The 12,578-nt window shown below is 41.9% G+C and overlaps 1 protein-coding gene across 3 annotated transcripts in view; it reads right to left on the bottom strand.

Annotated features, from left to right (window-relative positions):
- Positions 1–12,578, bottom strand: part of TEX11 (testis expressed 11) — a 188,311-nt gene that overhangs the window by 107,644 nt on the left and 68,089 nt on the right. For all 3 annotated transcript variants that reach the window (XM_083159168.1, XM_083159166.1, XM_083159167.1), the window contains exons 12-15: positions 12,076–12,157; positions 11,905–11,983; positions 7,514–7,665; positions 4,993–5,078 (exon numbers count right to left, since the gene is read on the bottom strand). In XM_083159168.1, the coding sequence (XP_083015294.1) occupies positions 4,993–5,078; positions 7,514–7,665; positions 11,905–11,983; positions 12,076–12,157 (399 nt within the window). The remainder of the gene's footprint in view (positions 1–4,992; positions 5,079–7,513; positions 7,666–11,904; positions 11,984–12,075; positions 12,158–12,578) is intronic.

Genomic DNA, 12,578 nt, shown 5'->3' on the forward strand with positions numbered 1-12,578 from the left:
GAAGTAATTAGCTCCACATATTGATCTGTTAAAATGTGTTCGTTATGCTGGCCACACATCAGAAAGATATCGTTCCAACCTGCCAACTTTTGGCTGGTTGGAATGATAATCTTTCTAGTGTGTGGGAGCAAACGATTATCAGCCGTTTGCTCCCACACGGGCAAAAACGCTGATGAACGGCCCAAAACGGTCGTTCCAACTAGCTGGGAAAAATCAAACCTGTTTGATTTTTCCCAGCTGATCGTCCTGATGTGTGGGGGAACTGTCTCCCAACTAACCGATATGTAGGCGGACACTGACCAGCAGTGTCCGCCTACTATTCCAGGTACCTCTCTGCAGCCTCCAGCGTGGTCCAGATGCCAGCTGCCGCCAGTCCCTACAGCCGCTGTGCCTGCACCATCTCTGTAGCAGCCCGGTCCCGGAGAGCCTGCACCGCATATCACCGGGGTAATGTCCTCCTCCGGCAGCTTCCACTAGTACTTGACATTTAACCCATCCCCCGACAGCTACCCCCGGCAGCTACCCCCATCCCCCAGGAGCTACCACTGTCCCCCGGCAGCTACTCCCATACCCCAGGAGCTACCACTGTCCCCCGGCAGCTACTCCCATCCCCCAGGAGCTACCACTGTCCCCCGGCAGCTACCACTGTCCACCAGCAGCTGCCCCTGTCCCTCAGGAGCTACCACTGTTCCCCGGCAGCTACTCCCATCCCCCAGGAGCTACCACTGTCCCCCGGCAGCTACCCCCATCCCCCAGCAGCTACCACTGTCCCCCGGCAGCTAGCCCCGGTAGAGACAGAGGCAGCTTTCTGCATGTCTGCGGCTCCTTAGGACAAGCTCAGCTGCGGCTGTCATTCGGCAGCAGTAGGGGATGCTGCTCCAGGGGATGCTGGACTACAGAAGTTCGGCAGCAGGTGGGAAGCAATTAGTATGTCCTTGTTAGCTGGCATGCACTTTACTAGTTTGTTATCTATGCTATCTCCTCTACATTCTTCCTCCCCTCACACTCCCTTCCCAACAGATCAATTTCCTTTGCTTTCTCCCTCAACACCGAGGACATATACACCGCCTGCTTGGTCTGTATTTGTGTACATTCTCTATATACGCTATGCATAGATGCTTACCGCAATGAAATGCCCAATAATGAAGTAAATAAGTATTACTTTGAACCTTTGTGTACACACTTAAAGATGTGAAACATGGAAGGAAGCCTTGACAATAGGAGGATGACAGATACAGCAGAGACAAGACTCCGGTAAACCCTGCTGTCTTCTGTTTCCAAATGCTGTGGTTTCTCAGTGGAAGGAATGCTGTCACTTGGTTAAACGTTAACTAGATATGTGTTAGGACCCTGGAGCCTGTTAAGTACTGTACCTCTGTGTGCTTTATGGGCAGATGACGGTGCCATAGCGTCTGTGCTGTTGTGCGTGAGGGCCGGGGATCCATGTATCAGAAGTGACACATTGTAAAACAAACTGCTTACAAGTGGCTACAGTAAACCCATAAGTTATACCCTGAACCAGCAGTGTGCACCTCCAGGAAGGTGTTCTCCCATTTAAAAGAAAGAGTGACATTCATCCCAGTATATGTATAACCAACTGCTGCTTATCAACAGGTTGTTCCCCTCAAACAATCTCCAAAAACAGTCATTTTTCAGAGTATGGTGAATACTAGATGACCCCCATTGTGTCCCTAAAACTAATATGTAAAGAAAAGGGATACAGGTAGCTCATATAAAGTTGAAAACCATACAAACCTCTGGGAAGCAACCAAGCAACCAGGCTCCTTTATAGAAGGAAAACATTAGATAGACCCCCTTAATGCCCCCATGGCAAGAATTTCGAGTGCCATACTTCCAGGGTTAGCCAGGCGCATGAAAAATGTAATATGCTGCTCACTACAAATGTAAGATACATAGGCCAATGACTTTCTTCTCCCTAAAGATTGGAGGAATATCCCAATAATGTTGCACAAGTCACAGTCCCAGTATTAAATGATGTGTGCCAAAATCACACTGAATGCTGTGCAGCCAGGCACATCCACAACACTGCACCAAATTAATATTTGGTAAGCTGTGTCACATCTGCATACAACAAGTATTTAGAGTGTCCTCTTGTGTTCTGAAGACTTATTTGTGCATGCATGGTGTGAAGCATAAAAATAGGTCACATGAAGCAGTATTTCAGCATATAACTAGCCAGTGGGGTCTTCATCTCTAATGGGCACAACGTGGGCTCATCGATGAGTTTGTGATATCAATCTTAACAGATAAGACAATGGATAGATAGAGTAATTAGATTGATTCGATACATATATACTGTAGAAAGCTTAGATGTATAGATACTGGAGCGAGAGAGTCAAAGATAGAGACGGAGAGAGACAGAGAGAGAGATAAGATACATACATACTTTAGATAGCTTACATGTAAAGATACTGGAGAGAGAGACAGCGAGATACAGACAGAAAGAGAGAGATAAGATGGTACTTATATTTTACTTGGGCGCCCACAAAGCTATTTGCTTAGTTTTCTGCGTTCGCTTGCCACACTTCGGGCTCGGTGGCTCGCTGCGCTCGCCACACTATATAAGATCATCTCCACGCTGACGTGGATAGTGGGGGTATGAGCGTACTAACTATAGTGGGAGCCCAACTAACATATAAGTACCGATAAGATACATAGATACTGTAGAGAGATAAGATGTATATATGCTGGAGAGAGAGAGAGAGAGAGAGAGAGAGAGAGAGAGAGAGAGAGAGACATTGATTAGATACATAGATACTGTAGATAGATTAGATGTATAGATAATGTAGAGAGAGAGACAAATATAGATAGATGGGACATGGTCTTTGGTTGACCTAATTAAGGTCGACATTCATTGGGTCAACCACTGCAGGTCGACAAGCCTTATTGTAGGTCGACATGCCTAAGGTCAACAAGGTCATAAGGTTGGCAAATGCATTATTTCGACATTGTGAAGGTCGACAGACAAAAGTTGACATGGTTTTTTCATGTTTTTTTTGTGAGCCAACATGTGCTGACAGGCTGTATTTCATGCCCTACCAACCACTAGGGCGTGGAGGTAGAATAGACTAGTGTGCCGAGCATAGCAAGCAGACGTGGTTCACCCAAAAAAAAACAACAACACAAATCTAAATAATGAATGGCTTTTAACTGCAGTGAGATTCCAATTACCTTCCATTCACATAATTGCAACAATGTTTACACAACGATACATAGTAAGTGTAGATTTTTCAATGTACCAACAAACAAATACAATGTTCTCTTATAGTGGTGTTGAAGGCTGCATAAAAAAGAGCAGTCTTCCCAGATTCAGCATAAATTGCTTTTTAAAATGATAATGCAGAATTCAGTTTATTTGGAACGGGCACTGCCATTGCAATGTGCCGAATAGGGCTCACCACACACACACACACACACACCCTTTACCTCTTCGTTCACCCCTTGAACCTCTCTGATCACTTCTGCATCTCTTCTTCCACCCCTCTGTTACCTCACTCCCTCCTTTCCTGCACCTCTCCGTCCCTATGTTGCCCCTGCACCTCTCACAAAAAAAAGTAATCATTACAGGTACCATGGCACGCTCTTATTTGTGGATCTACAAGAAAAATCTTGCCAAGGCAGCCCAACCATGTTTGGAACTAAAGTTAACAGCCAAAAAGACATTTGCTTGGAAGAAAGGCTCCAGTTCACTGAACTAAACAGACATTTGTGATTAAAAAAAACCTCAAAACAGGCAGGCACTGCCCGCCTACTTCTGTGACATCAGAAGTTGGACAGAAGTTGGCTGAACTAAAAAAAAAAAAAAAAAGTTTACTGGTTGAAAGAAAAGTTGGTTAGATGTGTGGGGAACTGTTTTAGTTGGACTGTCAAGTTGGATGGTTGGAGGTTTGAAGGGTTTAAAAAAAGTTCGTCAGAAGTTGGTCTGATGTGTGGCCAGCATAAGTAATGAGTGCACCTTTACAGCAGCTAGGTTGTCTGGAAAATGGACTCGAGGACTGGAGTTGGCTAACACTGGTCTAAAGCATTCCGCCTGTCAACTCCTTTCGCTTGCCTCGCCTGTCTCTAAATGAGTCATTTAGCCTTTTTGTTGCAAATTGTTTAAACTCAGTAATGTTACATAGATTTGGCATATTCAGTGTCAGATTGTCTAAATGGATTCTACAGTTTTCAGTCTTTAGACAATGTGAACTAGACAATTTCTTCTGTCGGGACTAGTCTACATAACATAAATATATATACATATTTTTTAAATGAATCATTGTCATTTATTGTCATTTTGTTTGTAAATATATTTTTTATCTTTATTATTTCCCATATGAATATATTTAGATTTTTAAAACATTTTTTTTTACTCTCTGCCCCATCACACCGGCGCCCTTTGATGTCTCGGTACCCGGAGCATGTGCTCCGCCCTCCCTACGCCTCTGCATTTATCTATAACATTCTAGCAAGTGAATGTTAGAAATTGATGGTTGATACGGGTAACATCACATAACTTGGCAGCAATAGCATTCAAATTTGATATTTACTAATATTAGGGCCTTTTTCTGGTTCACTCTCAGAGGCAAATTCCGTCTCAAATAAACAAAACCATGTGCACTGCAGGTGGGGCAAATGTAATTTGTGCAGAGAGAATTAGATTTGGGTGGAGTTTTACTTCAAAGTGAGATCTATATTGCAGTGTAAAAATAAAGCAGTCAGTATTTTTCCTGCACAGAAACAAAATAACTCACCCAAATCTAAATCTCTATGCACATGTTACATCTGCCCCACCTGTGGTGCACATGGTTATGTCCATTTGAGAAGGAATTTGCCTCTGCGAGTGAACCAGAATAAGGCCCTTACTAATTATGCCCTTACAAATAAAGAACAGAGATCTAGGCAGGTACTTTTATTAAAATATACAACTAAGGTAAAATATAAATAAAAAAGAACCCTTAACAATATACTATTCAAAAAATCTATACTGACCTCAAAGCTTTTGGCTGCACAATCCCATAAGATTAGGTGCAAATGGTTCAAGGTCTGCGGTGACAACTGTTTCCCAGTGTAATGTCCTAAAAGTAACACCTTAATATTAGTGCTGGTTATTTGTGTAGAATGTCTGAGAAGAGCTACTGTAAACACCTTAGAGCACCAAAAAATTATCCCACCACAGTACAGATTCATGTATTACCATGCCCACATGGACTCCTTGGACATGGACATGATTTTGCCATCAATAGCAGACATTATTATTATCCTTTATTTATATGGCGCCACAAGGGTTACATAGTTACATAGTAGGTAAGGCTGAAAAAAGACTTGCGTCCATCTAGTTCAACCTGGTATAGATATCCCATTGCTGATTTGGTAGGTTCTGGTATTTTACAGACAGATTATATTTCTTATTTGTACCCATGGATGTTTTTCTCCAGTAAATGTTTGTCCAACTTTGCCTTGAACGCATTTAATGAGCCAGCCGTTACCACCTCTCTGGGAAGAGAGTTCCAGAGTTTGACTGTTCTGACCGTAAAGAAATTCTTTCTACTAGCTGAATGAAATCTTTTTTCTTCTAATCTATACTCATGCCCTCGCGTCCTAGATTCCTTTCTAGTAGAAAATAGGGTGTGTGACAGTTCCTTATATTGGCCCTTGATATACTTGTACATGTTGAGCATGTCCCCCCTTAAACGTCTCTTTTCTAATGTAAATAGTCCCAAATTGCTTAATCTCTCCCCGTAGCTTAAATTCTCCATTCCCCTAATAAGCTTTGTTGCTCGCCTTTGGACTTTTTCTAATTCTATGATGTCCTTTTTATAGTGTGGGGTTCCGCAGCACCTTGTTACAGAGTACACATAATCAAACTGGAAAACAGTAATTTACAGTTGAAGACAATACAGGACAAATACTGGGTAAATGATTATAGGAATATCAGCCGATTGCTGCAACATAAGTATCAAGGTGGCAGCAAACAGAATGCTTTGGTGCAGTGACTGCTGACGTAAGAAAGGATAAGCACATGAGGTAAGAGGTCCCTGCTCATAAGAGCTTATGGTTTTTAGCCATTGACTGATAGGAGTTGTGTTTTTTAATTTGTTTAGGGGGCATGGACCTTAGCACATCCATGTGACTCACTAAATGTACCCCTTACTGTAAGTGGAGCACTTCCGGAGAAACAAGAACATTGTAATTCAGAACTTGAAAAGGATCTAGGAGTCCAAATTGATAACAAACTGGGGTGTAGTGCTAAATGTTATGTAGCAACAAATAAGGCCAACAGGATACTAGCATGTATAAGAAGGGGTTTGGAGAATAGGGACTCCAATGCTTTGTACAGTGGCATAATTACATTTGTTAGACCACATATAGAGTACAGAGTACAATTCTGGGCCCTGCACTATAAAAAGGACATCATAGAACTGGAAAAGGTCCAGAGAAGACCAACAAAGATAATAAAGGGGTTGGAGAATTTAAGCTACAGTACAAAGACAGATTGAACAAATTGGGATTGTTTACACTAGAAAAGAGATGTTTAAGGGGAGACCTGTTTAACATGTACAAATATCTCAGGGGCCAATATAAGGAACTATCAGGTGCCCTTTTCTGTAAGGAAGGACTCTAGGACACTTGGGCCTGAGTTTAGATTAGAGGAAAGAAAATGTTGTTCCCTTAGAAGGGAATTTTTTTTTATGGTCAGGGCAGTTAAATTGTGGAACTCTCTTCCTGGAGAGGTGGTGTCAGAGCACACAATAAATTCGTTTAAAATAAGGTTGGACAAACATCTATTGGTTAAAAATATCCAGGGGTACAAATAACAATCATCATCTGTCTTAAAGATATCAGAATACACTACATTTAATAAGGGATGAAATTAATAGATCATACATGCTAACCAAGATTGAACTCGATGGACACAAGTCTTTATTCAGCCTTAACTACTATGTAATGATGTAACAATGCTGCAATGAGGATTGTTCCTAGAGCTAATCCTCATGAGAAGGAAGTAAGTTGTGCATCTGACACAAAAGGGAGTGTTAGGGGTAAGGATTAGGTTTAGTGAATACTTATCAGAATGCTAGCAGATCGGAGGACTGAGCTGGTAGCTACATGACAGCTGGGACCCAGAAGCTATGCTGGAGCCATTGCAGCCATCATTAACAGGTAAATCACTGAATATACTGTACTGACTAGTTCTACCGTAGTTTAGTAATCCAAGGTCATTTTATTACCATTTATCTTTCAAATTGCAGAAATATTTGTATTAAAAATATCGTATTTAGCAAAAAAAAAATATTTTATTCACCTGCTAGTAAATATTGTCTTCTCACTGATTCAATTATGTGTTCCTCCTAGATTTTTTTAAGGCCAGCAATAATTTAGTTGATTACATACTGTACAGTCCAGTTGTTCTATTTATCCAGGTGAGAAGTGAAGTTTGATGTAATGCAAATTTACTAAACAATGCATTTCCAATTTTCCATACATGACACCTACAATTTCTAAACCATACCTGTGATTAAATCCTCTACTTTCTGTCGTGCCAGCAAATCCTTCTCTCGCTTCAGCAAAAGTTCAATTTGTAACAGGAGTGCTTTCCCAATGTCAGGAGAGGCCTCAAAGTCATTACAAATCATTCTGAGGAATTCAAATGCCACGCAATCCCTGTTACATCAAATACAGAGATATAAAGTCAAAATTTTGTAAACTGTCATTGTCATCAATGCAAAAGCAGGTAAATAGATTCACTTGTAGTTTTTTGGGGTTACAAGTTTGAACTTGAAATTCTACTTGAATTGAAAGCAAGCAATTTACATCAGAAACTTAGCATTTCAACATCCACTTATTCAGGCATTTTTCTTCACAAATTATTATCTTTGCAGAAATAATTTATTGATTATTTCTTTTTTCTTATATAGTTTCTTATATAGCACATACATATTCCGCAGCGCTTTACAGAGAATATTTGAACAGTCACAACAGTCCCTGCCCCAGTGGAGTTTACAATCTATATTCCCTTCCCCATGTACATGCACACACAGACATTCTAGGGTTAATTTGTTGGGGAGCCAATTAGCCTACCAATATATTTTTGGATTGTGGGAGGAAACCGGAGTACCTGAAGGAAACCCACGCAGGTACGGGAAGAATATACAAACTCTGCACAGTTAGGGCCATGGTGGGAATTGAACCCATGACCTCAGTGCTGTGAGGCAGTAACGTTAACCATTACACCATCCGTACTGCCCCTAAGAAGGCATATAACAAAAGACCTATAATGCAATTTATTATCCTTTCTAACATTTTTCATTTTAGATACTTCCTTACTCAAGCTGAAGCTTAGTCACACTAGTTTATACCAGGAAATGGCTTATAAAATTCTACATAGAGTGTATTTATCACCAAATCTACGCTATTTGATGGGTATATCCAAGACATCGGGATGCCCTAAGTGTTCAGACACTGAAGCTACACTGTTTCTGTAGCTGCTGTCCCATCCATGTGTTTTGGAGTGAAATACACCACTATGCCACGATAGATTTGGGTTCATTTTTCAATGCACTGTCCCTTGGGCATGCTTTGGTTAGCCTAATACCCCTAAACAAGATAAGATTATCTAGATTATTTTTTTATTTACTATGGACTGCCTGGAGACAACATTGCACAAATAATCTTTGACCCCTGCTTTGTTCCAATGCTGGGGAATGTACATACAATCCCTCCCTCTTCAAACTGCAGTAGATTCTTATTAGATAGCCAAACACCCTCTGACTTCTTTTCCACTTATCAAAATGCTCTTATTGCCCCCTACTACTTCTTTTTGTTGGATAAACCTGTCCATGGACGATTGATGGCTTTGGAGCTTAGGTAGGCAATTGTTTATTTATTATTTTGTTATTATATTATGGGTCAGCCCCATTTACACTTAACCCAGGTAAGGCCTGTTTTATTCCTATAGATTACACAAGAAAAGTCCCTTTTAAAGGGCTTTACCAAAGGGGAGGTCATAAAACAGGGCCACCATTAAACAACATTCTCTGATTAAAGAATAGACCAGAAATATTTATTTAAAAAAGTTTTGCTTTTATTTTAGTCCCAAATATTCAATATGAAACCTTTTCAAAAGTGTCTTTACACATGTAAAACTATTGCGAAAACTGTTGTTTGCAGTATACCTGAGCCATTGGTGTACCTAGACATGTAAAAAGTGCACATAAACATGTACAAAATGCACATACAAATACCCCAGAACCTCCAATCATCTCTGTTTTTCCAAATATAACTAGAATGGAGCTCATTTGTAAGGACTGCAATGGAGTATTTATATAAGAAATATATATTTTACACACAAACAAAGTAAAGACTTTTATGTATGCCTACCTCTAAGGATATTTAAAAAACCCTTTTAGAACAAAAAAGGATATGTTTTTTTTTTTTTTAACTACAACTGGAATCCGCCAGCTGAATACAGAGCCGACCCTAACCTAGGCAAGAAATTTGTTTGTGCACCCTAGAACCACTGCTACTGTAGTTAAGCATTTAACCCAGCACCTCTCTCCCAGCACAGCACCCATTATCCAGCAGCACAGATCACAACAGCAAGCAACACCCATCACCACTCACCCATAACATTCCTCATTCTGGTGGAATGTGCGAGCAACAGCATTGGTGCCACCAACCCCATAACTTACATATGCACAGTGCGCACCGAAGACATGCCCCTTAAAAAATGGACATGTTCTTGCTGGGAAGGGGCACAGCCACAAAAGAGTACCCCTAATCTGCCACACAGTAGTACAACCTTATTCACATTACACACGAAATTGCTCCTTATTCATGTTACGTCACACAGTAGTACCCTTTACCTTATACATATTATGCCAGTACCCTTTACCTTATACATATTATGCTACATACAGTAGTAGTGTCCCTTATTTACGTTATGCTACTCAGCATTTCCCCTTTACCTCATACAGACGGAGCTGCTCTTGTTAGAGTGGCTCCCAGCACGACTATCACCATTGCTGTCCAGCGCCGTGCACCAGGAAGGGCACATGCGCACCCCAGTCTCTTTATCACTCCCAGATGCCCTCCAGCTCACTGCCCATCTCCCTAAAGCCTGCTCCCCGCTCTGAAGCACTGATGACGGCTCCCTCCTGCCCAGCTGAGGTACAGGTACAGTGGGACGCGCAAGCGAGTGAGATGCTCACGTGTCCGCCAGAAAATGCAAACTGGCAGGCTGTACATTATGTCACATAGTAGTGTCTGTAATCCACATTACGCTGCCCTGTATTGCTTCGTACTCATATTATGCCACCTCACAATTCTTCATATACACATTACACCACTTCATAGTGCTTCTTATTCATATAACATCACCTGGTATTGCTCCTTATTCACATTACACCACACCATTTTGATCTGTGTTCACATAAGGCCACCTCGTAATTTTCCATATTCACATTAGAATAGTGCTCCTCAGGGCCGGATTGGCCATCTGGCACTTCTGGCAAAGAAGGGCGGATGGCCAGGTGGGCCGAATCTGTCCTGTTCTGTGCAGCAGCCACCAGCCTCCTGCACTGAGGACATTTCTAGTGCAGGAGGCCGCTACAGAGAGAGTGGGGTCCTGGGCCTGATGTAAGTGTGCGTTCCACCTTACTTCCAGCCTGTGCGGTCCAGCACTTCCCGCTAGTGCTGCAGCCCTACTCTGTGTCTGGCGTCGAGAACAGGTAAGACAAACTGTACAGGGGGAGCCTGGAGCCTGTGGTGTCCTGTGATTATACAGGCGGAGCAGCCTGTGGGGTCCCATTAAATATAAAGGGGGGAGCAACCTGTGGGATCCGGTTATTATTATTATACAGGGGGAGCAACCTGTTGTGTCCTGCAATTATACAGGGGAAGCAGCCTGTGGGGTCCAGATTGTGTAATATTCTTTAATAGGCATTACGGTGTGTTCCATAATGTGTTATGGGCATTACATGTGTTCCATAATGTGTAATGCCTCCTTTTTCTGATGCTACGCCTCCTTTCCATGAGGCCACTCCCCCTTTTCACAGTGCAAGGGTCCCGCCTACTGCAGGTGGGCATCTGTGCTCAAAATGCCAGGGGCAATTTCTGGTCCCAGTCCGGCCATGGTGCTCCTTATTTAGATTTCATTACCTGTATTGCTCCTTATTCACATTATGCAAACCCATATCATTCTTCACTCACATTACACCAACCCATAGTTCTTTTGCCCCCCCATAAAAAACATAGGTCATGCTCCTTTTACACATAAGTAGTAGTGCCCCTGTAAACATAGGTCATTCCTCTCTCACTACCCCCTACAGCAACAGCAGGGAGGGTGGACAGCAGAAGCACTTTAAGATAGTAGGCTCCAATTGGGCCCCCTCCTCTACAGAAGGGCAGTAGACTCTGTAATTCTGCCAGAGTCTACCGTGCATGCACAGATCTATGGAAACATGGTGCCTATGCCATGTTCCCGAGGACACCTTTATTGGGTATTTGCAAATAATTACTGGAAAATGGCCACTGCAGCCATTTTCCCAGCGATTTTTACAGCTGCTCTGCTGATGCCGGACTGACAGAAAGGTGTGCAGTGTTGAGGCAACCCTGGACTCAGGGGCCTGTGGCCACTCCCATAATGGCATGCACAGGTAAGCAGGGATAGTGCTACTGTATGCATAGTATAATGGCAATCCCCTTGCTTAACCACTGCTACCTTATATACAGTACACTGTATATATATATATATATATATATATATATATATATATATATATATATATATACATTGTACCTGATATACAGATCTGGCCCTAGGCTTGCAGTGAATGCCCTTAGACATTTGTCTACTTTTTCTATGCCTATGGCAGGCTCTTTATAAAATGACAAGACCCTTACCTCGTATGTTCTATCAGAAGTTTCACTGTGTTCAGGTACACATCCAAAGCCATCTCATGCCGCAGCATTTCTACAGTGGCTGTAATTCCACACAAAAGTGGTCAGCAAAAATCATTATTAAAAAAAAATCATTATTAATTTTATCTTCGTTACAATGTTTAGGTCTCTTACCCATGCTAATGACATCATCAGGCAAAGAGCAATGCAAAAGAATTTTCATTTTTAAAAAAAGGCCAGCTGGATGTAAGTGTTCCTGGAAAATCAGAAAAAGAATCAGACCATTTAAGACACCAGTTTACTATAATTATTATTTCTTCTGTAATAAGGCATTGCTCATGCGTTATGCTGTTGAAGCAAGACAAATGTGCTTGATGTGATACCCATTAATGCATGAAGGAGAAGGGGAGACGGAGTGGAGCCAAATGACTACTTTGCCCCGGGTGACGAAAAGTCTAGTTTCGGCCATGCCTCCGGTGTCCTTTAAATTGGGACAAACAAGGTTCTGAGAGAAGTAAAACTACTGCTGGGCATTACTATCACTGCGTAATTCCCTCCTTTGTTGCTTCCTACGCAGATAGGGCGCATTGAACAAGGGAGTTAGGGGTTGTAACCAAGCAGGAAATGTGGCTCCACAATCATGTCATTATAGCTCCGAACTAGTGTGGCCAATCCCG

This window comes from Crinia signifera, chromosome 9 (assembly GCF_055691185.1).
Source record: "Crinia signifera chromosome 9, ASM5569118v1, whole genome shotgun sequence".
Taxonomy (NCBI): Eukaryota; Metazoa; Chordata; class Amphibia; order Anura; family Myobatrachidae; genus Crinia; species Crinia signifera.